Raw genomic sequence first — 14,857 nt, forward strand, 5'->3', positions numbered from 1 at the left:
ACCTTTTAGTAGCCCTCAATCTCATTGTCTCAACAACAGCAATAAAAATTTACTACAACTTAGTCCTGTTTGTTCTTGTTCAGTGGTGTGAAAAGTGTCCAGTCTATAATCGTTACCTTATTTTCTATCTCTGTGAATGTGTCTATTACTCCCCTCTAGACTTCCTCTAGGCTCTCCATAACCCAAACATGAGCCCAGGGCCCTTAAAGATAATTGCTGCAATGGGTATGGACCCTTTGGTTAAACATAAAATATTCAATGTGAAGTAACTTATACCAAAAAAAAAAAAAAAAAAAAAAAGGCAAGGCAGATTTGTTGCCTCAAGAAATTGAAAAATCAAGGATGGATCTAGCCAACAGGAATAGCTTGATCTAGGGGTTCGAAGAATGAAGTAGACAAGATAGCCACTGGGGGCTAATAATAAAAATTATTCAAAAAATAATAATAGGTGAGACTGACTTGCCCTCTCTGGGTACTGAAGACAGCTGCCAGGTCAGGCTGGTACAGAGGGTGCCCAGCCCACTGCTCAAGGGTGATTGACCAGAGGGCTCCCTGCCAACGCCCCACTGGTGACTCCTGAAAATAGAAGTGCAATATATCTGAAAAACAAAATACCTAGCACCAGGCCTATCTTTTGCAAGATGGGGCTCAATGTTCAGGCTTCGATATTACATCCATTTGTCATTCCATTTGTGTGTATGCTTAAAGAATTAGTTTGTGCTAAATATAAACGTTAAAACTAGACTACACTGCCGTTTTTATGACCTTGTATTGGTATATCTGCATTTTTTCTAGTTGCTTGGGAGCCTTCTAATTTGGAAATAGCCAGGTCTCTCTTAATTTCAAAGAGACTGTGCCTAATGCCCACCTGTGGAGGAGTTTATAGGCTGCATATCTTCCCTCTCTAGAAGACACATGGAAGGTGTATGAGCCTAAAGCAGGGTCTCAACCCTGGATGGGAGCTTTAACAACAAAGGCACTTAAGTCATGTCATATCATGTCCCCCTGGACACAATATCATGAGAAGGACACTTCACCTCTGCGGTATTCTTCCCTAAACCCATAACCCCAGTCTAATCACATGAAAACCTCAAACAAGCCAAAATCAAGAGACATTCTACAAAATACCCAACCAATACTCTTCCAAAGCATCAAAGTCATCAAAAAGCAGGGATGTCTGAGGAATTGTCACAGAGGACACTAAAGAAGCATAACAACTGAAAGCTACATGCCATCCTAGACTGGATCCTGGAGCACTCAGAGGATATCAGTAGGGAAATGGGTGAAATATGAGTAGTTAATAGTCCTGTACTAATGTTATTTCCTTAGTATTAATAAAGGTACCATGGTTATGTAAGATGTCAACATTAGGGAAAGGGAGATGAAGGGTATGTGGGGACCCCCCATGTACTATCTTTGCAACTCTCCTGTAAATCTGAAGTTATTTGAAAATAGTAAGTTAAAAACAATACAATTAAAAATGTCTGGCCCTCATTCAAAGCACTTCAATCAGAATCTTGGGTTTTCAAAGCTCTCCTGGTGATTCCAATGTGCAGGGAGGGTTGTGAACGGAGATTCAACTGTATATACAGCAAAATTCCTGGCAGCGCTTATTAAAACAGATCGCGGGGCCCCACCCCGGAGTTTCTGATTCAGCAGATCTGGAGTGGGGTCTGAGAACTTGTATTTCTAACAAGCTCCTGGGTTATGCTGCTGGTGGTGGTGGTCCTGAACCTATCTTCAGAGCCACCTATCTAGGTCCTTGCAACTCAAAGTGTGGACCATGGACCAGCAGCAACAGATCCCCTGGGAGCTCAACTGAAAAGCCGAATCTCAGGCCCCACCCAGACTCAATCAGAATCTTGTATTCTAACAAGACACCAGGTTATCCACTGTTACATAAAATTTTGATACACACTGTTCTAGAACAAAAGTGCAGGGAGTGGAGATGAGGACATGGGACCTGAAAAGGCAGAGGTCAAGGGCTTACTATCCATCACTTTACCAGTCTTAAGAGCCTGGTCTGGTCCTCCTCAAAAATGGGAAAAAGAAAAATAGGAAGAAATATCAGGGGAATTATGCAACTATTAAGCCAAAAGCAGAACTGAGTAGAGTGTCTTCTGCCCCCAGCAGTGCCAGCCAGGGGCACGGTGACCTGGCTCGGAGGTGAGCTGGCTGATGTCAGAGGCTGAGGCAGCCTCCAGAGAATGCAGGCCAGGAGGCACTCACCACAGGGAAATGGACATCACAGCTAGCCCAAGGTTTAATATCTACTCTGCTGAGGGCTGACCTCACCTTTCCTTTAGAAAAGAGAGTGCCAAGCTAGTCTGTGCAACTTCATAATGGGCTTTACAGGAAGGAAGGAGGGAGGGAAGAGAGGAGGTGAGAGCAGCTTTTTTAAACAAATGGGCTTTTACTAAAATGTTTGCAGATTTAAGGCTTTGCAGTCTGGGCCTCCTGCAGTTTTCCTCTAGCCAGTTACCTGCAAGAAGTGGCATTGGGGTGCCTGGCATCCAACGACTTTTGGTCAAATACAAGTCCTTCCTGAGTCAGCCCAACAAACACCACCACTCCAAAAGGTCAGGCTGCAAAGAACAGCCACTCTCTGTGGCTTTGCTCGTCCTGCCCATTAAGATCTTGCCCCATCACCAGTTCCCAACTTTTAAACCCTAATCCCTCATGACTATACCTGGAAACCACGTAAGCCCCAAGTGTCACTTGCAGGGCTCCATTGAACTCTTCTCACAGCTGCTCACACAGAGGGTAATTCTCAATCTCCCAATGAGTCTTGCCCCTAAAGGGATTTGTTTAGGGGCCTCTGGGAGCCACTTTGGTTTTCTGAGACATCATTCATTGGCTGCTTACATTTTTGGGGGCCTGGGAGTGGGCTCAGAGCCCTGCTGAAATTAACCTGGCAATCAGACAAGGCAATCTTCCTAACAGAGGATGAATGGTACATGTAGTTTATTTTTAATACACAGATTTCAACAGCCCTGAAGAAAAGTATTCTGAGATTCTAAATCCCTGCATATTTATTTAGCACTTACTACAAGCCAGGATTCTCAACCACCTATGAACTAAGCATGTACCTAATAGGCTCTAGACCACATGGCCATAGAGTTGGAATTTCTACTCTACCTGAAAAAAGGGGAAAATATCCATGTTGCCTTAGTCAAAGAAGCCAACGTCTCAACTGAGTATTTAAGTGTTAAAAGGTAAAACAAAGTAAGCTGCTGGGGACTTTCTGACATGACCCATTGTCACTGATGGGAGAAAAAAAGTCACAGGATTTTATTGGGAAGCATCAAACTCAAATCAACTAATGGCAAGTTCCACAGGCCAGAGAAGGAATCAGAGCAAGGCCACGCATAGAAGTTCAGCCATGCTATCGCTAAGCCATTGGAGAGAGACAGGGAAAGAATTGCCTCCTATGGCTCTAAGCTCCAGATACGGCTCCACCCAAGCCAACCAGAAGCCACAGGCCAGTGGTCAGTCAGTAAAGACATACCTCGGGCCAAGGGCATAGGATAAGAACACATCAGAGTGGTTATTATATAATAAAAGCCTGTCTGATCTTTGTCTCAAGCCCCTGGGAGGTAACTTAACTCCCTGGAATTTCTCAGCAACAGGAATATCCTTGCTTTTCAGGGTGTGCTCCTTGGATCACACTTGAGTTTTTACTAGAGGACCTGGGATGGGGGTGATACCAGCCCACTTTCTCCAAGAAGAGGAGAGAAGGGCGGGCCGGAGACTGAGTTCAATCATGTTAATGATTCAATCGATTGTGTCTATGCAAGGAAATACCGATAAAAACCCTGAACACTGAAGCTTAGTGAGCACACTGATATGCCCCGAGGGTGATGTGTCCTGATCCCACAGGAGAGGAGGTGGAAACTTTGCATTCAGGATCCTACTAGACCTTGCCTTCCGTGTCTCTTCATTTGACTGGTCCTGATCTGTATCCCTTAAAATAAAATTATAATCACAAGTATATCACTTTCCTGAGTTCTGAGTCATTCTAGTCAATTATTGAATCTGGGGGGAGGGGAACACCCAAATTTGAAGCCAGTTGGGCTGGTGAACCTCCAAGCCCGCAGCTTTGTGTCTGAAGTGTGGCCAGTCTTCTGGAACTAAGCCCTGAAGCCTGTGAACTCTGCACTAACTCCAGACGGTCAGTGTCAGAACTGCATGCAGGCCACAGTGGTCCAGCTCCCACACTGCCCTAGGCCCCAGAGAATATGCTGGACTCCCCTACCTCCACTGGAAACCCAATTCCTTCTCAAAGCAGGGTTTTTGAGACTCAATTCAGGCACATATGACAGGCCACAGAGCGAGTGTGATCTAGATCTCCAGCACTGGGGAATAAAAAACAAAGTGTGGAATCCCACTTAGCACCTGTGTGACTTCAGGGAAACCACTAACCCTCTCTGAGCCTTGATTCCCATCTCTATGAGACTCATGACCCTTCCCCCTCACAGAGCTGATGGGACAAATCAGATTTAAGTTATTTGCAAAGAACCTAGCCTGGTCTCTCTCCGAGGAAGGCACCCAAAACCAACTAGCTTCCCTCCTCCTTTCAAATTTTCCTATACCCTAAACTCTCCCAGATTCTCTCCTCTCCCTGGTTAACTATTCTGGGTGCTGCGCTCACTGGCAACGTGCTGATGTTTTAGATTCCAGGGTAGCAGGAAGTCAACCATTAAACTAAAAGTGAAAAGCAAGTAACCATTACCTTGAACAAAAAGGACATTTATATTTACTTCAGTGGCTATAAAAGACACCATAAAATATAATATGCTGCATGCATCCTCATGATTAATAACAGATCTTGCAAATTATTCTCTCAGGTCCCTGGGTGCATCCAACTGGTCACTAAGAACAATTAATTCTTTCAGGAAATAAAGGGACTGCAAATCATCTCTGGTCAGTGGAAAATCCGCTCATTGAATTATGAATAAAGAGAAGAGGAGACTCATATTTAGCAGTTTCCTGCCCCTGTGAATGGAGTGAAGTAAGAGATCACAGAGACTCAAATACAATGACTGTCTGTGAGCATGGGTACTCAGTAATAGTAGGACCTGCCAAATGGGAGGGGTCTCTTGGGGACCTGGAGTTACAGGACTTTGGGGAGGTCCCAGAAACAGAAGCAGATGACTGAGTGGGGGCGTGGCAGCTCTGGCCACTTGTGGGCAACAGGTGGAAGCATGGAGTCCAGACAGGTGCCAGTGAGGTTTCAGAGTGAAACCAAGCCACAGTGGCCGAGGTTTACACTATGGACTCTGGGACTGGTGGCATCAAATGACAAGCCAAAGGGCTAAGTCAGGAGGCAATTAGTGGAACAAAGCAGGTGCCAGCTCACAGGGAAGGTGATGAGAACCCAGGGAAACCAAAGTCAGGGGTTTTTGCTGAGCTTACAAGTTCCTGGCCTTGGGCTTCTCAACTTCTCCAACCAGCCTGAGAGTCTTGGAAGGTAAGAAGGACCTACAAAGGGCAGAAAGTGGTCACACGGGGAAAAGCTGAAAGGGTGACAAGGGCATGATGCCAACTAGAACACAGTGGCACACGGCATCCAGGTCTATTCTTACCTAATGGCCAACGTGGATTCACTCCCAACCTAGAATAAAAATCCCGCCAACAAAGCCCTTCCCTGCAACCTTAAAGGGGTTTTTATTGACTCACAGTATATAAAACACCAAAGGGGTCACCATGACAGCAGTGAACTCATGCCTCAGAGGCCAAGCCATCTTGCTCAGGTGCAACACCTTCTGGGGAGTGACAGGGCAAGGAGAGGGAGTCTGTTCCTAGCACTCTCAGAAACTATGCTCTCTTTCCACAAAATCAAACTTCCCATAAGCTAAGTGTAGGAATTCCTGTAGGAAGTCAGTGGGATTCATGGTCCACCCCAATGACAGGAATGGTTACCGGAAGTAGGGGGACATCCAGCCCAATGGTGCCTGCCAGAAGCAGGAAAGAGACTTGTGTCATCTTCCTGGATAAGGAGAGAAACCTCTTGCATGGTACAGCTTGTGGGCCCAGAGACAAGGGCTGCAGTGTAGGACTGGGATTCCGGAGGTGGAGTATAATGGTGCCATGGACAATGACTGTGGGGCTCCAGGTCAACATGTGACAGCAACAGGGCACCTGGGTGGAGACATGACAAAAGCACAAGGAGTGAAAAGTCCACTTGCCCACTACAGCATCACATTGAAAGGGAAAGGGGACAGCAGGTCCACTCAGCATGGAGTGGGCAACAGCCAGCAAAGCAGGGCCAAGACCCAGCTGGCCAACCTCAATCCCTTCACACGCAGAATGAGTTCGTGAAGGTTGATCTGCCATAAATTGAAAGCCTCTCTGAAAGAGATCTGGGTCCTTCTGAAGAACGAGCTGGCATTCTTCTTCTTGTGCCTGCAGAAGGGACAAGAAGGAAGGAGAAAACAGGAGATAAGCAAGCAAGAAGCATTTGTTATCACTTAGAACAACGGAAGATCATGGCTTAGCCTACTCCCAGACCCCCGCCCTGGTGGGTGACTTCTAGTTATGTGATCATAGCACTGCCCATCCAAGGACCAGAGGAACTCAATTACTCCACTGGAGCTTTCCAGATAAGTGGGGTAAACAAAAGCAGCTGTTTCATAGAGCATCAAAGGCCTAGTGGACCCTAGTAGAACATTCCAATGTTTCCCTTCTTCCGTAAGTTGAGTAAATATATGCCAATCCTGAATCTCCCAAACTCAAATATAAAAGCTTTCCCAAACTTTCTGAGGCTAAATCACCTGGAAACTAGGTCAGGTGGTCCCGAGAGGCCGAGCCCAGCATGGATGCAACCTAGTTCAGTCCCTTCACACTACAAAAGGACAGGATGAAAATTGGTGTTTATGATAATGACCCATTCAAGACTTCATTACCAGAACCCTCAAAGGAAGAATAAATCATGTTCAGCCCTTTCTGTGTGCAGTCTATTTTGTTATAATCTAATTCAATATTTGAACATGGGTGCATAATATATGTGGCCAATGCTCCCCTGACCAGTTTGCCAGAATGACCCATTCTCTGCAAAGGACGGATGGGAGTTGACATTAGTCTAGGGCTCCTCTCTCAGAGGGGAAAATTCAGCTAGAGCAAGGCCTTTCCCATGTACCTGTACACTCAGATAGAAGGATCTAGAATTCTCACTTCTCTAGCAATATCTCCCTGAGGAAGCTCTCCCTCCCTCACCAACACTTCAAGGGACTCCAAGGGACTCCAAGGGTACTGAGGCATCTAAAAGATCTGAGATCCCAAGTAAACCTGCTGGCAACACTTTCTAGAGTCACAGCCACACCTGCAGGGAAAGGAACACTGGCCTTGCTGTGTAGCCAATGCTGGGAAGACAGGTTCTGGGACCAGTTAGAGACGGGACGGGCATCAGGGTGTCCTGATTCCAAGCCCAGGGGACACGTGGATGGAATTGAGACACTCAGGAAACATTTCAAACTTAATGACAGTAAGAATCACCTGGAAATCTTAACTCAGAGGGTGAGGTCCTAGAATCCACCAATTTTACAAAGCACAGGTGGCTCCCTGGACCACGCAAACACATCACCTGGAATCAGGGAATTCACTGGAGCTGTTTCCTGCCCCTAACTCTTCCTCCAGGGAGAGTTGGAGACTAAGGAGTTCAAGCAGGGCCCTGGGGACCCATGGGAGAAAGTGGAGATGAAGAGCATCCTTGGGGTAGGCCAGAGAGCTGGGAGGGGAGGAGAGGCTGCAGCCCGCACTCACATGGCCAGCGCTCTGACGCAACATCGTGACATGTTGAGGAAGGAGCTGGCACTGGCACGGGTGCCCAGAGCAGCCTCAATGCCACGGAGCAGGTCGTTGGTCTTGAAGATGAGCAGCATCTGGCGAGGCACATGGTTGAGGAGCTGGCTGATCTCGGGGAGGTAATTGGCTGCATTGTTACGGATCTCTGCGTCCTGAAGCAACAACAGGGAGACAGACATGGAGAGTTGGTGGAGGAAGTGGGGCCCAGAGTGGTGGGTGTCACGGTAGCCTGTGGCTGAGGGAGCTTCTAGTATGGCTGCCTCAGCACCATGAGGAACCTCCCCTCACAGGGAAACTCAGCATAAGGGGATCTGTAGTCCGACAAACCTGGGTGAGACATCTCACTCCAACTTCTGGTCAAGCATTGGACATGGTACAGTAGTACATCAACAGGGGCCTCTGCCATCCCTGGCTCCCCACAGGTCACCAATACCCATCCTCCAAGCCCTGGGGCAGGAAATCTGCTTATATCACCAATTGTTGGATGAGGCTGGACTTAGCCAGCCTCTCAGCCCAGGGGTTCACCTGTGTGTTACTCTCCAAGACGTTTTCCAATGGCCACCAATTTCAGGCCAGGCTTAGAAGGAGTCCTGGAAGTGGTACCCACTGAATCATGTCCCCCATCTCTTCAGCTAAGCCCAGGCTGGTTCAGTTCATAGATCTGAGCTCCTGACCCCAACTCAACTCCAAAGTTCTGCTCTATACCCTGCCTAACTCTATGCACACCAGACCTACCCAGAGCCCCTACTGCCTACATTGCCACTGCCCATCACTGCCCTCCATGCTGAAGCCAGTCTCAGCCAGCCCAGTGCTTAAAGTCCCAGTACCCAAGGAGCAGGAGCCAGGGCTAGCCCTTCCCTCATGCTGGTGTCTGAGTGTGAGGTCTGAACTCCACATGGCTCTGGGAAAACAGCTGCCTCCAGTCAGAGCCCTGAGCATGACAGTATACCTCTGACCTCTTCTCAGTATCCAGGGAAAATGCTTACAGGTATTAACTCATTTAATCCCCACGACAATCCTATCAGGCAAGTGCATCAGCCCCATTTGAGAGGAGGAAACCAAGGCACTGAGAGTTTGGGCAACCTGTCCACAGGCCACAGCAAGTAAGTGTGAGTTGGAATTTGAACCCCTGCAGTCCAGCTCCCGAGCCCACACCCTCACCATCAGGCTCTCCTGCCTCTCATCTCCCAGTAGGACTGTGACCCTGGGTAAGTCCTTTCATCTCTTCTAACCCAGTGTCCTCATCTAAAAACTAGAAATGCTCGTGCCCTCCATGCCCACCTCCCAGCAGGACCACAAGGGTCAGCAGAGATAAGGAATGGGGAGATAAGGAATGCTAATTGAAGTCACAACAAGGGGCCCAGCAGTGCTACCAAAGGCTTCCCCATGTGGCCACCTTCTGCAGCACAAGCAGGATGCTCAGCCCTTTCTGGAACACATGTGTGCTGCTGGTAACTGAGTTGCTGTGAAACTTGAAATGTCCCTTAGGCAGGAGCTATCAGACGGGACCATCTCAACATGAAGTCAGACACTGAGGCTGGCTGTCCCCCCACTGCCTCCCACCACAGCTGTGGGTCACCCTGCCTGAGGGTGAAGGCCAGATCAAGGCCTCCCTCCCCACAGGGACCCCCTAGGCAAAGTTGGGATTGGCCTGGAGACAGTCCCTCTCGGCCCCTCCCAGAGCAAAAGAAAGTATCTGCACCCACCCAGACTCCTTCTTGGGGGTCTCTTTAAGCTTGGGCTATCCTCATAGTGGCTGTCTCCAGCAGACCCTGTTGGGTGCCTACCCTACAGCTATTACCCCTTCTCCTTTGTCAAAAGAAGCCCATTTTTGTTCACTTGACCCCTGAGGGCTGTGCTCTTCAGGTAGGTAGAGCTCCTCCCTAGCCCTGGGGGTGGGGGGGATCTTGATTGATGTCCGCTATTGTCGGCTCTGAGCACAAGGCCTCTGCCCAGCCATTGGCTTAGGCAGGGATGAGACACAATTCTGGCCAAGGAGACCAAGGGGGAGTCTGTCGAGGGACTTCTGGGAAAAGTTTTCTTGATCTTAAACAACATATGAGAAGAAATGGCCCCTAATTCCCACTTCTGGACATCAGGTAATAAAGTTGTAAAGCTTGGAACGGCCACAGTCATCTTAGAACTTGAAAGTCAGCCCAGAGCCCTGCGTTGCTGATCTGCTCAATTAACAACCTGGACCCACTCACCTCCAGGCTTCTTGTTATGGAGAGAACACACGCTGAATTGTTTAAGCCACTTATAGCTGGGAAAACAACTTCCCTGATACAATGTGGGAGGTTCCCCTCATTCTCAATAAGACTAAGACTCAGGAAAACTGAGCCCCTACATCTCAGAGACTGAGCTGGGGCTGGAGTGGCTAAGTTTATTCTTTCACCGAGTTTTTGTCCAAAGTGAGCAAATAGAGTCCAGGTCTCCAGAACCTACATGAACACCTCTCTATTAGATGATGGTCCAGGACCGCTGGGACCTTATAAAAAAGATGTACAAGACGGGATCCTTGCCTTCCAGGTACTCACCAACTAGTTGGAGAATTCATACAAGTATACAAACAGCTACACTTCAAGAGTGCATGCAGATGAGTGATACAAGTATTAGGGGCCACCTTTGGCAAAGGGGATGAGGAGAGGCTTCCTGGCTGGAGCTATGGACTGAATTGTGCCTCTCAAATCGCTATGTTGAAGTTCTAACCTCAATACGATTGCATGTGAAGACCAGGCCTTTAAAGAGGCAAAGTTAAATGACTTCAAAAGGGTGGGGCCCTAACCCTGCAGGACTGATGTCCTTAGGAGAAGACGACACTGGGAGTGTGTCCACATAGAAGAAAGGCCACGTGAGGACACAGCAAGAAGGCAACTGTCTGCAAGTCAGGAAGAGAGGCTGCACCAAAAATCAACCTGCACTTCCAGCCTCCAAAACAGTGAGAAAACAGACTTGTGTTGTACAAGCTACCTAGTCGGTGGTATTCCATGACGGCAACCCAGGCCGACCAATATGGTAGCATTAATGCTGGGCCTTTATAAGTGAGTAACAATGCAAAATAAAGTTCTAACTTAGTTAATAAAAACACACATCATATACTAAGTACCTACTGTGTGCCCTGCAACCTTGTCCATCACTGAATCTTTAAATACCATGTACACACTGAGAACTCTCAAATTTATATCTTTGAGCTCCAAGCTGGACTGCCACCCATGATGCTCCTATGTGAATGCTCTAACTACTGTCTCCAGCCCAACTATGTCCTTCCCAAAGTCTTCCCTATGTCAGGAAGTAGCTCCACCCTCTATCCTATAACTCACACCTAAAAGCTGTGATTCAACTTTGACTCCTCCCTCTGCCTCCTCTCCACACCCAAGTCGACAAAAAAGGCCTCTCAAATACAGAAGGAGCCAAATACACCTTGGCTCCATCTGCTTCCCTCCACCTCCACTGCCTTTGGCATGTCTGCACCCCCACCACCTCTCAGCCTCCTGACCGACTGCCCCATTGCTCAGCTTGCTCCCTCCAGAGAAATACTTAAAATAACTCTGTTCTTCCCCTGCTTGAAATCTGTCAAAGGCTCTGCTTTGTACTGAGAACTAATCCAAACTTTTTCCCATGGTTTATGAGGCCCCATGTGAAGCTCCATCCGCCCAGCACCCCAAATCCTTCTCATTCCTGCACCCACCTCATCACACTCCAGACCATGCCAACACTTTCTCTCCCTGCCCTGGTGCACTGTGTGCCCCCTTGCCTGGAACACTTTCTCCAAGCTCTGCCTGTGGCTGTCCTCCAGAACTCAGCTTAGACGGCAGCTCCTCTGCACGATATTTGAGCACCCAATCTACACACCCCCATCACCCTGCCTGTTGCCTCCAGTATCTGCAACCTGCAGTTATTCCATCTACCTGTTTGTTCACTTGTTTACTACCTGTCGCTCTCAACCACAGTGCAGATCACATGGAAGGCTTGTCTGTCTGCTCATAATTGGAACCTCAACACCTAGTCTAGGTTCGAGCAAGAAAATAATGTTTGTTCGGTGAACAAACTTTAGGAGCCATGGGGAGGCACTTTACATGCATTATCAATAAAGCAGAAATTATCAACCCTATTTGACAAAGCAAGGAGATTGTCTCTCTCCTGAGATAGCAAGCTTTAAAGCCATATAAGCCTGGGGCTGCTGGTGGTCATCACTGCCACAAAGCTTGCTGGGGAATGATGTCAATTTGCAGAAAAGTAGAGCCAAGTGATGACAAGAGGTGGTCTCTTTGGTGACATCACTTAAGACTCTATCTACCCATTCCTAAAGGCCCTCATCACAAGGTAGCTTATGGGGAGGAGCACGAGGCTCCAAGAGGTGATGAGAACCACCCAAGGACATTCCACTAGGAAAAAGCAGGAGCTAGAATTAGAATCCAGGTCTGTCTGAATGCACATGCAGGACTTTTTCCTTGTGGTGAGCAGGGGCCTTGGCTAAGTCCAGGCCTGTCCCCACATGGCTATGGGTAAATCTACATGGGTCTGGCCAACTGACAGACCGGGAAGACAGAAGCCAATTCCCTGAGGAATGAGAAGCCTGGGAGAGAGGTCGCTACAAGTACAGGGGGGAAGGAAGGGTACCTAGAACCAGTCTCAGCTGACTCCATGAGTTTCTTGTCTAGATCAATAGAGAAATGAGATACAAAGATAGACCCAAAAGTCTGTTTACACACTCAAGAAGGAAAATGGCACAAGTGGCCCTGAGTGCCACACTAGGAACTGAGGTGCTCTCTCCAGTAGGGAGGTATACAGGAACCTTGCGATAGGAGACAGTGCCCAGCAGGAGACAGAGAAAGTGGAGCCAGACTTAATGATGAGACAGTCTGTTGGAATTCCCAAAAGTCTTGGAGGAGAACTTGGAAGCCTGAAATCCCATGTGAGTGGGTTGTAGCAAAAGCCACAGCAGTCTGGATAATATGGTTAACATGACCAGGTTGATAAGTCCAGGAGAGATACAGTGACACATCATTCGTTCTCCCTCCTTGCATTCAGGGACACTGTCTTCTAGTATATCTCCAAAGCTGCCCACTGTTCTATTATCACATCCCACCAGCCCAGAACCCCAGACACAGGGTTGGAAGGGGTCCAAAGGCTATCCCTGGCCCCACCCCTTGCATTCAGAAGAAGGCAAGGCCAGGAGGGGATCACCTACCTCAGTGGCAGTGACTGGAGCTTGGCCAATGCCCCTGTTGACAGAGTCCCAAGACCGGGCCGTCAGCATGCAGGCAAACAAGGGGTAAAGATCCCCAGCTCCCAGGCGCTGGCTGTACTTCTTCACCCTCTTCATGTCAGTCCAGATCAGTGACTGCCAGAGATGGCAGTAATCCAGGCGGAACTCATCTGTGAGCACCTACAGTGAGGGACAGTGTGAAAGGACCTGGGCCTCCTTTCCTCACAGAAGGCCTAGACCCTGGCTGGTATGAACACTGCAAAGGGGGACAGATGAAGACCAGAGCTCCTGTGCATCATTTGCTTCTCCCCCAAAGTTAAGCCATGCCTGAAGGCCCAACTTGAAAGCTACTACATGCCAAGCATTGGTCTTGAGTGGCGGAGGTCCCCAATGCCCACCAAAATCACACTCCTCACCTGCCTCCTAGTTAGATGCAGCCCTCTGCCTGAGCTCTGACCATTGAAACGTGCCAGAAGCAACATGTTCAGCTCCTGAAACCTTTTCCATGCATGCCCCTCCAAGCCCTTACCCTTGCTGCTGGAGGATGATGAGACACCCCCCTCCCTGCCAAGGGAAGCCTAGGGGGCAGAGCCTCAGTCAACCCGTGCCTTCAGACTCCTCCACCTACCGGGGACAGGTATGTGAAAAGCAATTAAACACCTGTTGTGTCTGGGCCATCATGTGCTTAGGGTTTGTGTATGACAGCAGCTGGCCTACCTTTTACACTAATATACCCATTGTCACTGAGTCTTTCAAAGAAAGCCAAGATTTTGGGAGGTGAGATCAGGGCTCTGAGGGGAGGAATAGGAGATCATTAAGGAAACCTCTCCAGGACCATGTGTCTCGGGACTCAAGATAGGCTCTCGGTCCTGGCATTGGCAGTGAACTTCCCAATTTCCAGACAGGAGCTCATGGCTCATCTGAAGCAGATGAGTCCCAAGTTCCAGAGGACAGAGCTGGGCCCATCCAGTCCCTGTCAGCTCCAGGCCTCCTTTCTACTGCACATTACCTCCTACCTGGGGCTGAGTTACCCTCCTTCCCTAAAGTCCCAGATCACCAAAGGGTAGCTTACTTCCCAGTGGGTACAGTTTTTACAGCTGACAAAGCACCTGCCATACCCAGGCACATCTCCGTCTATTCCTCACCTACTTACCAACCTCATTTGGCTAAAGAGAGCTCATATGATGTGACTTGCACATAATGGCAACTCTAGGAGGAGGGAAGGGCCTCTCTATCCACCCTGGCTATCTGCCTCCTGCGTCTGTGGCAATTCGGGAACTGAGCGAGCTCTGATCCCAGGTAGGCCCAGACCCTGGGCTGGCTGGGTAGGAAAGGCCTCTCCCACCTGGTAGAGGCCGTGGTCCAGCAGGACAATCTCCACCTTCCCTGTGCCTGGGCACTTCCGCACCAGCACATTGCCAGGGTGGGGGTCACAGTGCACGAAGCCATTGACAAAGATCATCTCACTGTACATCTTGCCCAGGTGGCGTGAGATCTGAAAGAGAAGGGAGATGGGTGGGAGTTATGCTGCATTAACATCTGTTTCAGAGATCTCGACTCTGACCCATGAATGTGATCCCTTTGAAGAGGAAGGCCAGAGGCATCGGGTGGACCTGAGTGGTCATGGTGGGAGTGATGGCTTATGTGTATAGTTCTGGGGTTTAAGACAGAAGCTCAGTTCTAACCCAGTTCTTCTCAACTTCAGCTGCACATAGAATCACCTAGAACTCAGAAGTGTTAGATGTGGGCCCCAGGTATCAGCATCAGTTGTCAAGTTCCCAAGGTGACTGCAATACACAGCAAGGTAGAACTATTGCTTCTAGATTTGCAGAGGCTGTAACTGCC

The 14,857-nt window shown here is 48.7% G+C and overlaps 1 protein-coding gene across 4 annotated transcripts in view; it reads right to left on the reverse strand.

Moving 5' to 3' along the window:
- Positions 1-2,862: 2,862 nt before the first annotated feature.
- The window catches only part of ADCK1 (aarF domain containing kinase 1), a 116,367-nt gene continuing 104,372 nt past the window's right edge, over positions 2,863-14,857 (reverse strand). For all 4 annotated transcript variants that reach the window (XM_055303568.1, XM_055303566.1, XM_055303570.1 and 1 more), the window contains 4 exons: positions 14,358-14,507; positions 12,995-13,192; positions 7,762-7,955; positions 2,863-6,405 (listed from right to left, as the gene is read on the reverse strand). In XM_055303568.1, coding sequence (XP_055159543.1) covers positions 6,234-6,405; positions 7,762-7,955; positions 12,995-13,192; positions 14,358-14,507 — 714 coding nt within the window. In that variant the 3' untranslated portion in view covers positions 2,863-6,233. The remainder of the gene's footprint in view (positions 6,406-7,761; positions 7,956-12,994; positions 13,193-14,357; positions 14,508-14,857) is intronic.

This window comes from Nyctereutes procyonoides, unplaced genomic scaffold (genome assembly GCF_905146905.1).
Source record: "Nyctereutes procyonoides isolate TBG_1078 unplaced genomic scaffold, NYPRO_anot_genome, whole genome shotgun sequence".
In the NCBI taxonomy this organism is placed as follows: domain Eukaryota; kingdom Metazoa; phylum Chordata; class Mammalia; order Carnivora; family Canidae; genus Nyctereutes; species Nyctereutes procyonoides.